Source organism: Sceloporus occidentalis, unplaced genomic scaffold (genome assembly GCF_023333645.1).
Source record: "Sceloporus occidentalis isolate IW3139 unplaced genomic scaffold, rSceOcc1.0.p SCAF_268, whole genome shotgun sequence".
Taxonomy (NCBI): domain Eukaryota; kingdom Metazoa; phylum Chordata; class Lepidosauria; order Squamata; family Phrynosomatidae; genus Sceloporus; species Sceloporus occidentalis.
Window position 1 is genome coordinate 228802 of NW_028317248.1, and position 20333 is coordinate 249134.

General features: G+C 43.7%; 2 protein-coding genes across 2 annotated transcripts in view; one reads left to right on the forward strand and one right to left on the reverse strand.

The window, feature by feature from the left end:
- Positions 1-20333, reverse strand: part of LOC149275737 (uncharacterized) — a 103925-nt gene that overhangs the window by 40029 nt on the left and 43563 nt on the right. The window lies entirely within an intron of this gene.
- The window catches only part of LOC149275739 (uncharacterized), a 38900-nt gene continuing 19760 nt past the window's right edge, over positions 1194-20333 (forward strand). The window contains exons 1-2 of the mRNA XM_089504369.1: positions 1194-1200; positions 15411-16258. Of these exons, the coding sequence (XP_089360495.1) occupies positions 1194-1200; positions 15411-16258 (855 nt within the window). The remainder of the gene's footprint in view (positions 1201-15410; positions 16259-20333) is intronic.

Genomic DNA, 20333 nt, shown 5'->3' on the forward strand with positions numbered 1-20333 from the left:
GATAAGGCTCTCTCCCGAATCCTTACTAACCATGTCTGTGAGGATGGTGGGACTGTGAGGAAGCCCTCCCTTTAGATGTCAATGCACACCTTGGTTTATATCAAGAGATACGACCTTTCCAGTATTAAGAACAAAAGCTTTATGCTCACACATGCAGTTTCCCATCTCCACTCCTGCTTTTTCATACCTTGGAAGAAGAGATAGGTCATTCCTTCTATGGACTTAAACAGATGCCTGTGACATCAAAACATGAACAGTCTGATTTCCCTTAATGCAACTTGACAAAATGAACCAAATATGAACTAAGGTATCAAATCTTGGTTTGTTTTAACCAGAGTTTACCCATAAAAAGCAACGCTGTGGCTTCTCCAAAGGATTCTTTAAAACTGAGTAGCTGGAGCTAATTAGTTTGAGTCTGAATACTTTTGTGGGGAGGAAGGAAGCCTCAGATCTGACCTAAATGCATTGCTATCACTTCTATCCTGACGGTCTTCAATAAAGTTATTTTGTTTATTCAATTAAAAAAGAATTGGAAGCAAATGCTTTCAAGCCCCTTCTCCATCGAGCAAAAAGAGGAGGGCAGAGTATGAGAGCTCAAGGCTCATATGCTATTCACGTCACAAGAAACCACGGTTTCCCATTACAATAATCCCAGGGCAGCATGTACATTAGATAGGGCTTTAAGCACCAACTGCTGAAAAACACACTCAGTAGCACACAGAAGATATAAGGAAAACTGTCGCATGGAGCAGGTCAGTGTCACCAAGTGAGGAAGAAGAAGAAAAAGTGTTTTATATACTGCCTCATATGGAGATCTCTGGTCAGCTCTATCAGTAACAGACTTACCTCGGGTGATATTCTCCTGGCATTTTTGGACTACAAATCCCTATCAGTTCCGATAGTGGAATATATACACAAGTTACTGTTCAAAATATCTAGAAGATTGGGGAAAGCTCTGGCTGACTTTTCAGGGACAGGGATAGAGCTTTCTTAGCTTCCTTACTACATAAGATCCTACACAAAAACTGAACACAGAACCTCCTACATGCAAAGCATGAACGCTGTCAGTGCATTATAGCACCTTTCTTGCAATATGGTAAAAACACATACCAGGACCTATAACTGTAGAACATGAGATACATGATTTGGAGGTGAAGAAGGGACACCCCTTTTTCAGCATGAGATTAGCCCACATGGACAGTAAGGAAATGCTTAAGCAAAGAGGTTACAGTTGTGTTTTTTTAAATAGGGTACTGAAGATGTCACAAGCTTTAGAGGGAAATCCTTTGTGACCACTGATGACAAGGGCAATGTCCAGCAGATGACTGACACATGAACAGCCACATCCCACCAAATACTTTAAAAGGAAGCACCAGGGGATGGGGGTGGAAAATCACTCTCCGTCTACCATTTATTACTCTTCTGAGAATACAGTCATTCATTCGCTGTCACCCACTGACCACAGTTCTCTGCATGGAATAGAAGTGGCTGGAAATACAAAACGCAGAACAACAGTGATTCAACAAAACAGTGATGAAAAACAGCAAAGAGAAAACCAGCAGCAGGGAATAAACCTATGGCCAACTTCTGGCAGAGTTGTGCCAGAGATTCCTAGAGAGAACATATCAATCGGAACCTCAAATAATCAAAGCCGCAAAAGTCAAAGCTGCAAAGGTAGAAGGCCAACTCTACTCCATAAAGCTAAAAAGCAGCTTCATATTTTTTGTGCTAGAAAAGGGAAGAGTGTAGAAGGATTATGTATCTTGCAGGTATTAATTTGGCATAGAATTTGGGGGAGAAGGCGAATTTCACTGAATTACAGCCAAATAGGTGTGTCTGTGAGCGTGTGTGTGCACCGTCTTCAAGTCGCCTGTCAATGTATGCTGACCCCATGAATTTCATGTGTCTTCTAAGGCAAGGAAAGACTCAGCCATGGTTTTGCTAATCCCTTCCTCTGAAATATAGCCTACAGCACCTGACCTTGGTTGGCAGTCTCCCACTCCATTACTATCCAGGGCTGACTCTGCTTAGCTCCTAAGATCAAATGGGCATTGGTGCCTTTAGAGTTTTTAGGCCAAATACACCTACACTACAAGCGAATTCCCACAACTCTTGTGCAGCTGCTGGGTCTTCCCAGATACAGACACATCTTGGAAATCCTTGAGAGAAAGGGCAATGGATGGCATTAAGGAGAGCATCACTTTCATCAGACCCAACATGGACCCCTAAGCCTCTTCCTCATGTACTGAAGGTAGACAAAATAGAATGGAAAATGGCCATAGTATAGCCATAGTTCAGCCTGTTTCCATTTCATTCACTTCAAAAGGAATCATTAATGATGCATTTGGGGCCTATAATTCTATGTGTACTAATCTTGGAGAAGGAAAATAAACCATAGGATTGGACCACAGATGTGTGCCAAAGGAATCAATAGGATCCTTAACTGGATCATACAAAATAAATTTATCTTACAATGTCACCATTTTCATTTCCTAGCAGCCACTCAGGCATCTTACAAATTCAACATGTTTAATTTAAAAACAGCATCAGAGAAAAAGAGAGGGGGCAAACCTGACTTCGAAAGACCCATTTAGGATTAGGACAATTAAGGGAGCTCTTATATATCACCTATAAAAGTATTATAATAGCTATTGCCTCCATCTTTTTTTCATTCTGATCTCAATCCACAATCATTTAATTGTGTGTGCGTTTGTATGTATATGTCTATACGCATGTGTGTGTGTGTGTGTGTGTGCATATGATCTTACAATACTGTACTCCAAGCATCTGAGAAAGGCTGTATCTGCACTGCAGAAATAATCCAGTTTGGCACCACTTCGACTTCCATGGCTCAATGCTATGGAATCCTGGGAACTGTAGTTTGTTGCGGCACCAGGGCTCTCTGACAGAGAAGGCTAACACAAAACTCACAAAACTATAATTCCCAGAATCCCATGGCACTGAGCCAGGGCAGTTAAAGTGGTGTCAGATGAGATGATTTCTGCAGTGCAGATGCAGCCAAAATGAATCACAACCCACAGAAGCTGATGCTGACATAAAACCCTTAAGTCTTTACTTGCTTTGTTGTTATTAGCTGCCTTCAACTCACAGCAACGCTGTGGATGAACCACCTCCAAAGCCCTCTATCCTCCATTGCTCTGCTCAGGTTCCCTTGATTCAGCCCTGTAACCTCCCGAATTATGTCTAGCCATTTGGCATGCGGCCTTCCTCTCTTTCTTCTCCCTTCTACCTTTCCTAGCATTACTCTCCTTCTTAATGATTCATGCCTCCTCATGATGTGGCCAAAATACAACAGACTCAGTTTAGTCATTTATTCTTCCGGGGAGATTTCAGGCTTGGTCTCTTCTCGGACCCATTTGTTTGTCTTTTTGACTGTCTGCGGTATCCTCAGCCTCTTCTCCAGCACCAGATCTCAAATGAATTGATGTTCTTCTCATCCACTTCCATTACTGCCCAGCTCTCCCAGCTGTACATGGCATCAGAGGATACAATGGACTGGACATTAGTGCTCAGTTGTATATGTTTAGACTTCAGGACCTTGTCCAGTCCCTTCATGGCTACCCTTCCCATTCATAGTCTTGTTTCGATTCCTTGACTGCAGTTTCCCAATCTGATCAATGTTTGCTCCAAGATACAAGAAACCTTTTAACTTCCTCATTATCTAGGTTGGATTTATGTAGATCTTCCCTAGTCATTATTTTTGTTTTCTTTATGTTCAGTAACAAGCCTGCCTTTGCCATTTCTTCCTTGACCTTCCTTAGTAATTGTTCCAAGTCCATGGTGTTTTCCGATAGTAGTATAGTATGGTCCATGTATCTTAAGATTGCTGATGTTCCTTCCTCTTATCTTCCCTCCTCCTTTTCAAACCAGCTCTTCATTTATTTTCTGCATGTAAATTGAATAGTTGGGGTGATAAGATGCAGCCTTTTGCCAATTGAGAACTATTCTGTTTCTCCATGTTCTGTTCTGACAGAAGCCTCTTGTCCTGAGTACAGATTCCTCATCAGGACTATCAGAGGTCTTGGCACTCCCATGGCTTTAAGGGCTTTCCATAGCCTTTCATGATCTATGCAGTCAAAGGCTTTGCTATAGTGACCAGTGTTTCACAAACTCTGGTCTTCCAAGTGGTTTGGACTTTACTGGTCAGTAAACAGGAAAGCTGCAATCCCGGGAACAAGATTAGGAAACACTGCTATAGTCTATTAAGCACACGGTGATTCTTCCCCCTGGAATGCCTTTGTACAGTCACAGAACTACAAATCCCAGAATCCCATATCACTCAGAGCCATGGCAGTTAAAGGTGGACTATTTCTGCAGTGTAGATGCAACCAAAATGAATTACAACTCATAGAGTTGGGAGAGACCCCAAGGGCCATCCAGTCCAACCCCATTCTGCCATGCAGGAACACTCAATCAAGGCATCCCTGACAGATGGCCATCCAACCTCTGCTTAAAGACCTCCAAGGAAGGAGACTCCACCAAAATCTCCGAGGGAGTTTGTTCCACCGTCAAACAGCCCTTTCTGTCAGGAGGTTCCTCCTAATGTTGAGGTGGACTCTCCTTTCCTGCACTTTGCATCCATTGTTCTGCATCCTAGTCTCTGGAGCAGCAGAAAATAAGCTTGCTCCCTTCTCAATATGACATTCCTTCTAATATTTAAACAGGGCTATCATACCACCTCTTAACCTTCTCTTTTCCACGCTGAACATCCCTAGTTCCCTAAGTCCTTCCTCATAGGGCTTCATGCTTTCCAAATCCTGTATAGAAATTTCTGCTTCAGACTCAAGAATGGCCTTTCCTCCTCTTCTGTGAAGAACACTGCGGCATCTGAAAAGGTGATCTGCAATAGAAAATAGCCCTCATCCAGAGAGCGATTAAGGAGAGAAGCACATGGTGAATCCCAAATATGATTTAATCCCTTCAGGATATCAATAGAGTGGGACATATTGGGATATCCTCCCTTCTTTTTTCCTTAGCTCCCTGGATCTTCAAGAAAGGGATAAGAGGGAAAAGACAAGGCCACAATTTTTGTTCCTGGTCATCTAGATTTCTTGTGTGATGGGAGACTTTTTTAGCACATGAAAGGTTTTCCAGGTAGGTCCTGACAATCTGCTTTACTAAACTGATATAAGTCTATGGCAGCCTCTCCCAATCATCCAAGTTTTATTATTTATGTATTTGATTTCCAGTCTGTTTGGTCAAGTTCTTTTACCGAAAAAGGCAGAGAACTCTACAGGGCCCTCTTCCCATACTTCACAATAGAAATAGGAAGACCACTATTCAGTCACAAGGAATGGCTTCCTTTTATGGTGGCTCCAAACCAGGAGCCTCACTGCATCAAAATGGAAGATCAACCCTGCCTCAAAGCCATGAGTGCAATGCTCCTTTAGGAACAGAAGAAGTCCTCCTGATGACACTCTGAAGGCTGCCATTGGCTGGAATCCCAGTCCCTCCCACCATCCCTGGCCCTGATTGGCTGGAAGCCCAGTCCCTCCCACATCCCACACGGAATGACATCACTGCTACGGAAGGCTCTCTTGACCAATCAGAGAGCAAGATGAAGGTTCTTCTGGAAGCTTCCATAAGAAGGAGATATAAGGCCTGAGAGACCAAGAGACAGTTGGGGGAATTGTGTCGGTTGGAGATCGAGAGAGAGACTTAAAGAGCGGATCTTGGAAGTTAGTCTCAGAATTGGACACTTAGGTTTATTTATTATTTTAATAGTTTATATGAATTGAATATTATATACTTACAAATATTGTTCCTGCAAGATTCTTAATATCTTGTAAGACTTATATTTCAATTATATTTCGTTATTTATACTACATACCTCCTTGGAGTATCTACTACTCGACGCTCCTTTTACACGTTCAGTTGATGCTTGGGAAGATCAGTAAAGAAGTAGAAATAAGGTTCCTTAACTGGTCCCAGTGTAGATTAAGGGAAACCCTTTTATAATTCAGTGGATGATGGCAGCGTGATTTCAGGAATTTAATGGTCTCCTGGGCTAAGAGCCATAATGTCTAATTAACAATTTGTAATCCACTCTGATGGCCTTTTGGCTGAAGAGAGGGGTATAGCATTATTATTATTATTATTATTATTATTATTATTATTATTATTATTCCAGGGCCGCAGTTTGGCTGCTTGGACCACCGGAGATCATCACAGTGAGTCATTTGGAAAAGCCCATCTCACTCCAGAAAATAAAGGTACTTGAGGAGTTTGCACTCTGCGTCTTTCTGTAATAATAGCTACAAAACTGATAATAGCATTTGGGACATTTAGCCTTTTAAAAACAAATATTGCAGATTTAAACGCTGCTTTAAAACCTCTTTCCATCTGCCAGCTTTGCTCTGGTTTTGGGGGGAAATGCGAAAGTCTTGGGAGGGAGGGACTGCCAACAGAATTAGGAGATGCATTGCAGGCTATGGACAGTTTGCGGTCAAGAAAGGTCCAAAACACACGGCAGCAATAGTCCATTTTGAGAGCGCTTTAACTGCCCTGGCCCAGTGCTAGGGAATCCTGGGAAATGGAGTGTATTGTGGCACCAAAGCTCTCTGACAGAAGAAGCTCAATGTCTCACAAAACTACATTTCCCAGAATTCCCTAGCATTGACCCAGGGCAGTTAAAACGGTCTCACATTGCATTATTGCTCCAATGTGTTTTGGACTTAGCTGACCCTTGGCAAGTCACACTCTCTTAGCCTCAGAGGATGGCAATGGCAACCCCTCTCTGCAGAAACCTGCCAAGAAAACCCCATGATAAGGTTGCCTCAGGGTTGCCATAAGTTAGAAACGACTTTAACTCACAAATAAAGAACAAAAATGTCTGCAATTATTTCACAGGTTGTACATAGGAATGGGAGGCAGTATGGTGTAGTGGTTTAAGTATTGGGTTACAACTCTGGAGGCCAGGCTCCAGTGCCCCACTCCTCCATGAAACCAGCTGGGTCCCTTGGACAAGAAGTCACACTCTCTCAGCCTCAGGGAAGGCAAATGCAAACCTACTCTGAACAACTCTTGCCAAGATAAACCCTGCGAAGGGCTTCCCTTAGGGTCGCCATGAGTCAGAAAGAACTTGAAAGCACACAACAAGAAGAGAAGTAACACCACTAACACAAGGCAGCTAGGGAGAAAGGAAGGAAGGAAGGAAGGAAGGAAGGAAGGAAGGAAGGAAGATTTCAGGAATTTAAGGCTATGTCCCTGCACTCTTCCCCTCAGTCTCTCTCTCTTCCCTGAAGGCCTCAAACTGCCAACTGCCAAGCGCTCAGACAGAGGCAGCCATTTTGTGTTCCGGTGGCCATTTTGTGCTCTGGTGGCCATTTTGTTCTGCTTGTGACTGTTGGGAATAATGTTTCAAAACCTTCTCTGATTCCTCAGTTGAACAAAGGCTTCTCTTTCTCTCCTGAGGCTCCAGAGAGAGAAGGAGGCCAGGCTCCTTGAGCCAAAAGGAAGGAAGTGTGTCTCTTTGTGTCTTTTCTGAGAGGGTTTCTTAATACACAGCTCTTCTCCTTCTGGGGAACATGAGTATTAAAAGGGGTCAGAAATGGGGAGGATCGTTTTAATACAAGCTTTATTCTTCTTCTTCACAAACATTGGGCTTTGGCTTCTAAGAGGAGGCTTGTCCCCCCAAAAAAGGCCAAAAGTGGCTCCTTTGGGAGGTTTTAAAAATCTCCCCAGTTTCCTAATTAATAGATTTTCAGGCAAGAAGGAAGGAGACAGACCAGAATAACTCATATTACTAAGAATGAAACAAATAAACATACAAACAAACAACAAGAATAAGGATTAGAGAGAAAAACAAACTGCTTATATTTTTAAAAAGCAAAACCTTTTTTAACAGGATAAAAATCAGCTTTGGTGCTTCTACCCTTTTACAACTGACTCAGGCTGTATCTGCACTACAGAAATAATCCAGTTCTAAAGTGTGTTAACTCTTCTGACTCCATCCTATGGAATCCTGGGATTTTTAGATTGTTGTGGCATGAGAGCTCTCTGGCAGAAAAGGCTACGTGTCCAAAGGTAAAATCCCAGGATTCCATAGCACTGAGCAGTTAAACTGGTGTCAAAGTGCCTTATTTCTGTTGTGTGGATGACACCTTCTTGGGAAATGGGCCGATGATGAGGAAAAGCACTGGGGACGTCTGGAGGTTTCTGCAGAGTATTTGTTTGTTTATTCATTTATGATGCACTCATTTCACTTCCAGTTATAGGGACATAACCAGGGTCCTCTCCAATTCCCCATCCCCTAATCCCCCACCACTCTAAGAAGAGTATCTGTTGTGTAGGGGAGCTGCTTCTCAAAGGGGGACAGGAAAAGTCTTAGAGCCCCATTTCCAGGAGAGGAAAGGTGACTGTGGGGGGCAGGCCTAGAAGGAGGAGGGAAAGGTGGCCATGGGGAGAAGGAAGAAAGGCTTCAAAGAATACTCTCTTTTGTGGGAGGTATTGGTCTATGGCATGAAGGCAATTGCCTCCCCCCCCACACACACACACACACAAAGCAATGGCTACCAAGGTCTTCCCTCCATCCCCCTCCCTTGACCCAGAAGGAGACATGGAGGGACTGGTCTCTCTTGTCTGGCAGAACAGCCTCACAGGGTTGTTGTTGTGATTGTGGTTGTGAGGAGAAGAGAGAGGGGCATTGGGGGGGAGAAGGGGCTCTCCACAAAAAGAAGATGTGAGAGGGAGGAGCTCCTTTCAGGGGTGCATTAGAGTTTTTTGTGGGGGAAGAGGCCTGTAGCCTTGTTAAGCCAAAGGTCTTGGTTTCCAGACGCTTCACCATTTTAGTCGCCCTCCTGGTACAAATTTGATAAAGAAGACCCTCTACTTTTTCACGATGATGATGATGATGATGATGATGATGATGATGATGATAGCCCTCTGTATCTACAGATTTCTTTACCTGTGGATTGAACCATTCAAGGCTTGAAAATATAGAAAAATAATGTAAATTCCAAGAGCAATTCTTGGTTTTGCCATTTTACATAACAGACGTTGCTTTTGTTGTTGTTATTATTGTGTGTCTCCAAGTCATTTTGAATTCATGGTGACCCTAAGGCAGACCTATCACAGGGCTTTCCTTGGCAAATATCTTCAGAATAGCTTTCCTGTTGCCTTTCCCTGAGGCTGAGAGAGTGTGACTTGCCCAGGGTCACCCAATGGTTTTCCATGGTGGAGCTGGGATTCCAAATCTGATCTCCAGAGACATAGTTCAGCTATGCTCAAACCACTATGCCACACTGGCTCCTATATTATGGACGCCATTTCACTGGGCCATTACATTTCATGGACTAGGTCAAACTTTCTCATCCATGGAGGTCATTTTGCAAGCCCCCTTCTCCTCCTCCATTTCCAGGCCCAGCTCCTTCTGCATGCCCTCCAACTCTCCCAGTTTGGAAGGGACATTCCCCCTGATTCATCCTCTGCCCTCCCACCTTCTCCGCTGGTTTCTTCTTTCTCCTCCTGCTATTTCTCCCTTCTCTATAGCTCATTGCCATTGCTGCAAACTGAGTCCAAAGAGTAAAGGCAGTCTGCCCTCCAAGAAGACAGTTGAGAAGAAAGGAGAAGAGGGGCCCTTCCCAGAGGCTCAGACAAAAGCAAACAGCTGCAGCCTCTCCTAGTTTGCTTCTCCTTCTTCAGGAAGAACCTTGCAATCTTGATCATATTCTGAGGTTCCTTGGTCACAGACTCCCTTTGGGATTCCCCTCCAAAATATCATGGCCCCACAGAAACTCCCAAGAGAGGAGAGGAGGCCTGGCAGCCTTTTTCAGAGGGAGGAGGAGGCTTCTTTGCTTCCAGCCCCCAAGGCTGCCTCCCTACAGAAGACCCTCCAGCCCCTCCATCATTGATTCCAACCTGGGGACCTTTCACTCTCATTCATCATTATCACATAGGAACCAAATTTGGGAGCTCCTCATTGAGGCACCCATCTTTCCTTCACTGCCAGGGAAATCCAGATGAACCCTTCTTCCTAAGCAGCCAACAGTCAAAGCCACCAGCCTTCTAGAAACCTATTCAGGCTCCAAGCCAACTGCCAGCCTTTCCCAGAATTCCACACGCTCCCTTCCTCCCAGTGAAGGAGACCGGGAGACAGAGCAATGGGTGCAAACTCCAGGACATGAGAACCCCCCCCCCCCCTCAGCATCTCCCCCCTTTTCCTCTCTTCTCATTTCATGTCCCTTCCAGGTCTCTCCCACTTTCCAGAGCGGGAGCTTAATTAGTTGAATTCTTTTTACTTCAATTTTAATGTATACTTTTGTATGTTATAATTCAATGTTCTTTAACTTGTAATTTCAGTTGTGTTCCTTTATGAGGGGGAATGGGATATTATTATTATTATTATTATTATTATTATTACCATCACCATCATCAACAACAATTATGATAATTAGTTTCTTGTTCCCAAAACCACAGAACCTTGTGAAAACTCAAAGACCAACAGAAATCCAAAATGCACTGCATAAATACTCCAGTTTGAGACTGCTTTAACTGCCCTGGCTCAATGCTAGGGAATTCTGGGAACTGCAGTTTTGTGAGACATTTAGCCTTCTCTGTCAGAGAGCTGAGGTGCCAGAATAAGCTACAATCCCCAGGATTCCCTAGCACTGAGCAAAGGCAAAGCTGTCTGAAAGAGGGTTATTTCTGCCGTGTGATTTGGACCTCTGTTAGCCTTTGAGCTTCCACAAGGCTTTGTGCTTTTGAAGGAAGAGACTCATCATCATCATCATCATCATCATCCCTGCAGTGTGTTTTGAACCAGAAATCACTGGGACTTAACTCCCAGAAAGTGGGGCCAGGATTGCAGTCCTAGGAGGATTGGAAGGCATAGAGGAAGGGCCTGAGGAGGAGGAGAAGCAGAGAGGCCTCTGAGGATTCTTCAGGGGAAGAAGGAGAGGGAGAAGGGGATCCTGGGGGAAAAGCCACAGGGAGAACTAGCTCCTGGTTGTAACTTCTTTTTCTTCTTCTTCTTCTTCTTCTTATTATTATTATTATTATTATTATTAAATTTTATTTATTTATAAAGACATAAAAATATTTATAAACAGTATCTCAGTGATAGTTTTTTGTGGGTTTTTCAGGCTATGTGGCCATGTTCTAGTATCTCAGTGAGTCTCTGTATTATAGTATCAGCAAAGATTTTAGCCGCTGTTAAGGTTTGGAAATCCTATTTGGGGTCCCTTCCGATTTTGGGGCCCTTTCATCCTCCATTTTGGGGTCTCTGAAGGCCTCAAACTGCCAACTGCCAAGCGCTGATGCAGAGGCGGCCATTTTGTGTTCCAGTGGCCATTTTGTGCTGCTTGTGACTGTGGGGAATAATGTTCTGGAACCTTCTCTGAGCCTCAGTTGAACAGAGGCCTCTCTTTCTCTCCTGAGGCTCCAGAGAGAGAAGGAGGCCAGGCTTCTTGGGCGAAAAGGAAGGAAGTGTGTCTCTTTGTGTGTCTTTTGTGTCTCTTTTCAGAGAGGGTTTTTATATTACACAGCTCTGCTCCTTCTGGGGAACATGGGTTTTAAAAGAGATGAGAAATGGGGAGAATAGTTTTAATACAAGCCTTATTCTTATTCTTCACAAACATTGGGCTTTGGCTCCTAAGAGGAGGCTAGTCCCCCAAAAAAGGCCAAAAGTAGCTCCTTTGGGAGGTTTTAAAGGTCTCCCCAGTTTCTTATTAAGATATTTTCACTCAATAAGGAAGCCATCTCAAATGACCAAATAAAAATAGAAACAAACAAGAACAACAAAAATAAGGATTACAGACTAAAACAAACTACTAATTTTTTAAAAAGGAAAACCATAATTTGGAGAGTAAAAACAAGACTTGGGTGCTTCTATCCTTTTACAAACAATTTATGCTGTATCTGCTCTACAGAAATAATCCGGTTTGAAACCACTTTAACTCTCCTGGGTCCATCCTGTGGAATCCTGGGATTTGTAGTTCGTTGTGGCACCAGAGCTCTCTGGCAGATAAGGCTAAATGTCCCAAAGGTAAAATCCCAGGATTCCATAGCACTGAGCGGTTAAAGAGGTGTCAAAGTGCCTTATTTCTGCAGTGTGGATGCAGCCTTCTTCGGAAAGGAGATGATGCTGTGAAAAAGCACTAGGGACATCTGGAGGTTTCAGCAGATTATTTATTTATTTATTTATTTATTTATTTATTTATTTATTTGTGATGCACCCATTTCACATCTACCTGGAGGGACATAACCAGGGCCCTCTCCAATTCCCCATCTCCTCATCCTTCATCACTCTAATAGGGCATGGAGTATCTGTTGTGTAGGGGAGCTGCAGTGAATCTATGCTAGGTCCAGAGGGCTTTGTTTGGTGCAGAGAGAGGAAGGGATGCCCTCCTCTGCATTGACCCAAAGGAGGCATATGTCACCTGCGTATGTCACCAGCAGGATGCTATTCTCTGTGTCTTTGAGTGCTGCAGGGTTTCTTGCCAAGTTAATCCTAACCCTGCTCCCTTTTCTCAGGACCTTAATCTCTGCTTCCTTCTACACGGCTTTGGGCCCTCTCTTGCTGGAAGTGACTCAAGTGCAAGACCACCAGGACCCCTGCCCACCTGATGGCCTACACAGAAGCCAAGCGGAGGGAGTTGGGCTCCAAAAGAAACAGTCTGCCGAGGTACAAGTATTCTTTGGTGAGTTGAAGTTCTTGACTATTAATTTTCATCTGTGTCACTGCTAGGCCAGTTCATGAAAGCAAGCGGAGAACATATTCTCCTAATATGGCAGAGACAGTCCTAGTTAACCCTCTGTCACCCCACTTTTTCAGGGGCTTTCAAAAATGTCCCAGTTGCTCTCTCCTCCCCCCACTTTCCCCCTCTCAGCTCACTTCAATTCCTGAGTGCCATTCAGTTTGCACCCCATCAACTCAAAAGTGGGGAGAAGAGAGGAAAGATGGAGGCAGGATATTGCCCTTCCCAGGAGGCTGAAGCTAAAGCAAACTGCTGTGCCCTTCCCCATATGTGTGACCTTCCTCATAAACAACTTTGGCCATCCTCACCGCCTTCTGGATTGCTTGTCCACATGTGTCTTGCTTTTCCCATCTCTGCAATGTTGCAGGATATGGGGGAACATATCTGGATCTAAATATGGGGTAGCCCCAGTAGCCCTCAATCCCAGCGTGCTCCCCAAAACTGTTATTAAAAATGACGTTTGCCTCTGAAATGGGACAAGAAATTTCTAAATGCACCATAATTCTTTGGTGGCTAAATGTTCTGTATGTGCTGGGATAGTGAGTATCCTAATACATCTTCAATATCTCAGCAATGGCCTAAATTATATTGTTTATGATATTAGAATCATAGAATCATAGAGTTGGAAGAGACCACAAGGGTCATCTAGTCCAACCCCCTGCCATGCAGGAACTCTCAATCAAAGCATACACGTCAGATGGCCATCCAGCCTCATCTTAAAGACCTCCAAGGAAGGAGACGCCACTGCATTCCGAGGAAGGAGTATGTTCCACTGTCAAACAGCCCTTACTGTCAGGACGTTCCTCCTAATGTTCAGGTGGAATCTCTTTTTCTGGAGCTTTCATCCATTGTTCCAGATCCTGTTTTCTGGAGCAGCAGAAAACAAGGTTGCTCCCTCCTCAATATGACATCCCTTCAAGTATTTAAACAGGGCTATCCTATCACCTCTTAACCTTGCATTCTCCAGGCTAAACATGTCCAGCTCCCTAAGTATATTATATTGAAAGGATTCGAGACAAACTAGATTTAAAGGCAGCAGGTTTTTGCTTGCTAACATAATTTAAAGTTTATTTCCTGCACTGAATTCTGAAGTGATGAAATAATATTTGGATGCACCATGCGATTTCCTCCCCTTTTCCTTAGCCACTCTCTGGATGAAGGCTGCTTTCTGTTGCAGGTGACCTTTGCAGATGTGGCGGTCTATTTCACCAAAGATGAATGGAATCTGTTGACGAAGAAGCAGAGACTTATGTACAATTGTGTAATGATGGAGAATTATGAGAATGTGGCTTCTGTGGGTAAGGAAACTGAATCCATTGTCCTTTCTATGAAGACTGAGGTCCATTTTGTGCTAAATGATCATGGTGCTATTGTAACAGAAATTTCAGGAAACTTAAATTTCTAGGATTGGCAGAACAATAGAATTGGCAAGAGGACCTAGTAATTGAAAATCCATAAGTTTATTTCCAATTGTCGACAAAGGAAAACAATGAACTCAGTGGAATTCAAGTTCCAAAAGCTGAGACCCCGAACAAGACAAAATGGCTCTTTTTATATTATTCAAGACAAAGAAGCTTCTTCAATACACCTGATTGGCTAATTACAATTTAAACATACAGAATTCTTACAATCAGAACAGAAATACATGCATACATTAAAACTGCATCATCACTCCTTACCCCCTCCTTTAGGAATTTAGTAGCTTTCCTCCTAACCTTGCTTCTGAATGTCAACTATGTGTCCTTATCTCAGTAGTTTATGTTATGTCTTTCTACTGGTGCCAGCTTCCATCCAGGTCAAGATGCACTCCTTATTCCTTTGCTCTAGTTTTCTAAACTCCAAGCCTTTATTTCAAAAACCATCTCTCTGGCTGACAAAGGTGACTCCATCTTTCTATAGTTTTTTATTTCAACAAGGAATATTTCCACCACTAAAATTATAGAATCATTTCCAAACACCATCCAGCCTTTGTTTAAAGACTTCCAAGGAAGAGGACTCCACGAAACTAAGGGAGTTGCACTGTCAAAGAGGTCTTACTGTCGCTTCTGAAAGGGCTTGATGGTTTCAAGATCCTTCACCACGTTGGCTGCCTTCCTCTGGGCATGTTCAAACTTGACAACATCCTTTTTAAATTGTGGGGCCCTGAACTGGACACAGGATTATTCTGACTAAAGCAGAATAGAGTAGCACTATTACATCCCTTGATTTAGAAACTTTACTTGTATTGATGCAACCTAGAATGACATTGGCTTTTTTAGCTGTATACTGTATTGGTTGTGAGTCATCTCCTAGTGCCACACAGCATGAAGCATCCTCTGCAGTTAGCTTGCATCATGCCATGTGCTCTGACTCAACACTCTATGGCAGTCTCACAGAAAATGATGCCACTTTTCAATCAAAGTATTTTTACACATATTTATTGGAATATTTTTCAACTGCCTGATTATCTGCTTCCACTGATTTCCTCATGGCAGTTCCCCTACAATTTCTTGTTTGCTAGCTCCTATGAGTAAGGATACAATCATTATATGGATTTGGGGGCATCCAGAACAGTGTCATGCTCGGGTCACTCACACCAACTTTATTAATTTAACCTGAAATAGGGAGGTGTGAACGTAGGGCTAAATCTTGGGGTAACACCTTCCTCTCTAAACACTGAGATTCAGTCTTGTCTGTCATTGTCCTTGTTTACAGAAGAACTTGTCAGTCATGAGAGAGTCCACACAAGAAACAAGTCACATAAATGTCAGCATTGTGGAAAAAGATTTGCCTACAAGTCAGTCCTTGTCAAGCATCAGAGAGTCCACACAGGAGAGAAGCCATACAAGTGCCAGCATTGTGGGAAATGTTTTTCTTGGAAGTCAATCCTAGTGAAACATCAGAGAGTCCACACAGGAGAGAAGCCATACAAATGCCAGCATTGTGGGAACTGTTTTTCTCAGCAGTCACACCTAGTGACACACAAGAGAATCCACACAGGAGAAAAGCCATACAAATGCCAGCATTGTGGGAAATGTTTTTCTTTGAAGTCATACCTAGTGACACATCAGAGAGTCCACACAGGAGAAAAGCCATACAAATGCCAGCATTGTGGGAAATGTTTTTCTTTGAAGTCATACCTAGTGACACATCAGAGAGTCCACACAGGAGCAAAGCCATTCAAATGCCAGCATTGTGGGAAATGTTTTTCTTTGAAGTCAAACTTAGTGACACATCAGAGAGTCCACACAGGAGCAAAGCCATACAAATGCCAGCATTGTGGGAAATGTTTTTCTTTGAAGTCATACCTAGTGAGACACCAGAGAATCCACACAGGAGCAAAGCCCTACAAATGCCAGCATTGTGGACAGTGTTTTGCTCAGAAGTCAGTCCTAATGACCCATCAGAGAGTCCACACAGGAGAGAAGCCATACAAATGCCAGCATTGTGGAAACTGTTATTCTCAGAGGTCACACTTAGTAACACACAAGAGAATCCACACTGGAGAGAAGCCATACAAATGCCAGCATTGTGAGAAATGTTTTTCTCTGAAATCACACCTAGTGAGACACCAGAGAATCCACACAGGAGCAAAGCCCTACAAATGTCAGCATTGTGGGAAATGTTTTTCTCGTAAATCAGTCCTTTTGAGACATCAGAGAGGCCACACAGGAGAGAAGCCACACAAATCCCAGAAGTGAACTAACATTATTTTTTCAAGAATTAATATAGAAAATACATTTTCAATCCAGCAGTGAAAAGGCCCTTATGGTTTTGTTTGTAAGGGTTGTCTATCCATATGTCTGTGGTTTGTCTGTGGATAAGTCTGTTTATGTTTTAAAGTTATATTTTGTTAAGTTTAGGTTTTCATTGCTGTTAGTATAGATCATAGTTTATAAATTTGACTGGAGATTGTGGTATAGGTTAGCAAAATAGAGGGGTGGGATTTGTTGCAGCTGGCTCGAATAGTTATGGGAATGATATTGAAAGAAAGGGGGTTAGTTTCTGGGGGTGGCAAAGGGGGTCTTGTTACCTGTGGGGCATAGACTGTAGGAATTGGAGGTGGGGGCTAGGTTGGGAAGAGGGTGGTGTTTTAGGTTTTGGGGTTTTAATGTATAGTTTGGCTTGGAGTGGGCAGTTCTGGCTTAACAACTGAATTCCTTTTATGTGTTCTCAATAAAGTTCTTTGCTATTTCAACACACTGGACTCTTTGATGCACAGAAGTTCTGCATTTGCACAAAATTGACACTTTCTTCTCTCCCCAGTCCTCACCTCCATTCACAGCCATAAGAACAGCAGAGGTAAACACATACACACACACACACATATATATACTGAGAGAGAAAGAGCTATATGTACAAAGCAGAGTCTTCCCAGCCTTTCTCTCCTGAGTCCAGTTCTGCAGCTTGGGCTCCATTCCGGAAGGAAGGAAGGAAGGAAGGAAGGAAGGAAGGAAGGAAGGGTGTACTCCTTCCCTTCTTCCAGAGGCCGACATTTATTATAGAGGCTATAGGTGAGGTGTCCAGTAACTCAGTGAATAAGATCATACTGGATTAATTTGAATCTGTGAGTACTGAGGACGTGGACAAGCTCCTTGGAAGTGTGAAGAAGACAACTTGCCCTCTCAACCCTTGCCCTTCATGGCTAGTCCTCCAAGGAGGAGATGCACTTAGGACTCACCTGAGCTTTATCATAGATGCATTTCTTAGGGAGGGCTATTTTCCATCTTGCTTAAAAGAAGCGGTGGTTCAGCGTCTTCTGAAAAAGCCCTCCCTAGATCCCTTGGACATGAACAATTGCAGATCCATCTTCCATTTCTAAGCAAGGTGATTGAGAAGGAACTTGCTCTTCAACTCCAAGCATTCTTGGAAGAATCAGATTATCTAGACCCATTTCAAACTGGCTTCAAGATGGGATACGGAGTCGAGAATGCTATAGTCGCCTTAGTAGATGATCTTTGCTTGAACACCGACAGATGAAGTGTGACCCTGTTGAAGCTTTTGGATCTCTCAGTGGCTTTCAATACCATCGACCATGGTATCGTTCTGGAAAGCCTAAGGGAATTGGGGATCAAGGGCAATGCATTGCAGTGGGTCTGATCCTATCTCTCAAGCAGATTCCAGACAGAGATGCTTGGAGACAGTTGTTCCTTTAAAAGGGAGTTTAAATTTGGCATTCCTCAGGGCATCATCCTGTCACTAATGCTGTTTAACATCTACATCAAACTGCTGGGAGAGATCATCTGGAGACATGGAGTGGAGTGATATCAGTACGCGGATGACACCCAACTATATCTCTTCATGCCCCAAACCTCTGCATCAACTAAGGAAGGCATCTCCCCTCTGAATGAATGTCTTGGGGCAGTAATGTGCTGGATGAGGAGAAACAGATTAAAACTGAATCCAGATAAGATCGAGGTACTTGATGGAGATCCTAATCCAGGTTTGTCAACCGGTCCTGGATGATGTCACACTTGCCCTAAAGGACTGTGTTTGCAGTTTGGGGGTGCTCCTGAATCCGTCGCTCCAGATGTGAGTTCAGATAGATGCGATGGCCAGGAGTGCCTGTTATCAGCTTTGGTTGATATGCCAACCGCACCCCTTCCTGGAACCTGTAGACCCGAAAGCTATCATGCATGCTCTTGTAACCTCACGTCTTGACTTCTGTAATGCGCTCTACCTAAGCTACCCTTGTACCAAGTCATGAAACTTCAACTAATCCAAAATATGGCTGCCAGAGTGGTCACTGGAAGATCTAGAGGTGACCATATCACACCTATATTAAAATCTCTTAATTGGCTGCCTATTAATTTCAGGGCACAGTACAAGGTCTTGGTTATAACCTTACTAATGGGATCGCCTTCTCTCATACAATCCGCCCCACACACTGAGGTCCTCTGGTAAAAACCTTGCTACCATTGCTTTCTTCTGAGACTGAGAAAGTGTAACTTGCCCAAGGGCAGCCAGTGAGTTTCTATGGCCGAGTGGGGATTTAAACCTTGGTTTCTCTGAGTACTAGGCCAATACTCAAACCACTGTATAATACTTAGTTGTAGGGGTCTCTTTTAAGTCCACATTTATTCAGAAGAGCCTTCCTTTGAGGCTGAGATAGTGTGGTATATGCAAGCTCACCCATGGATTTCCAAGGCTGAGTGAGGATTCAAATCCTGGTCTCCCGGTCCTAGTCCAGCCCTCAGTCCATGGCACCATGCTGTTTCACTTTCAGACCTTTCTTGCTGGCTAGATGTGGCTCCAGCTTAATCCCAGAAGATGGACTGCTCTGCCTTTCTGCTTAGATAACATAAAATTAGATGTTTCTGGACCAGCTGTCGAGGGAATCTCTAGAGGTCTGCTTGCAATCTGGGACTGCTTTGTTTCCCAGCTAATTTCCACGGATGTTTGTCCATGGATTCAAGCATCCAGACCTTGAAATATTTTCAAAATTTATCAGTTCCAAAAAGTAACTCTTTTTATTTTATTTTATTTAAGGGACACTATTTTAGTATGCCCTTGTATTTAAGGTACAGTTGGCCCTTCTTATACACGGATTATTTTATACACAGATTCAAGCATATACGGTTTGAAAATGTTTTTAAAAAGTATAAATTTCAAATATCAGACCTTGATTTTCCATGTTTTTATAAGAGACACCATTTTGCTATGTCATTTTATTGAACAGCACTTGAGCATACACAGATTTTGTAATACACGGGATCCTGGAACCAAACCCCAGCGTATAACAAGGGTCCACTGTAACTTGAGCATGTGTGGGTTTTGGCATCCACCGTGGGACCTGGAACCAAACCCCAGCATATACCGAGGACTGACGGTACTTTTATTTGAATAAGATTATTGAAGCCAGAGATTCCCATTCCACGCAAAGGCAAGCATTTCCTCCAGCACTGGCCAGAACAGCTCAGTCAGGGCACCGACTATAACTTGGTGTGAGAGATCAGGAAAGGAGACGGCCCAGTGCCTGACTGGCCCAGGCCAGAAAGATGGCCAAGGGCATTGCCAGGAGGGGGGGGGGCGTCACGTAGTGCGCTACTGGGAAGGGGTGCTGAAGTTATGGGTCTGGCTAGAGAAAGCGAGCCTCACCCTCTTCTGCTTGTCCAGCAGCTCTGCTGGACCCCAAAAGGCTGTGGAAGAGAGGGATGATTGATGAATGATTTGCACAAATATACGAGGAATGCCTCTGAGTGTGGCAGCTCTTCCCTGGCTCAGGCGAGGTCAAGCGTGAGGGTGGCAGGAACATTATCCTGGCAGAGATGCCAGTCCTGAGCTGATTGCCCAACAAATTTGGGGGCAAGCCACCCCCCACAAACTCCTTAAAAGCAACCCAACCTTTCCAACAGGGATAGAATCAGGTAGATTTTCAGATGTTGATGGACTGCAACTCCCACTCTCCCTCACCATTGGCCATGTTTTCTAGACGCTGCTGGGAGCTGCAATCCAGTTCTATCCAGAGGAACAGCTGATTCCGGCTCCTGCTCTCCGCCGCACCTCCCTCTCTCTTCCTCTTCCCCAAATGGGTGCCTTCCAAATGTGTTGCCCTACAACTGCATCTCACCAGAAGCACCTCAAACCTCACAGCCAATTGGCCCTACAAGACTCTGCAGGGAAGGTCTCTGGGAACTT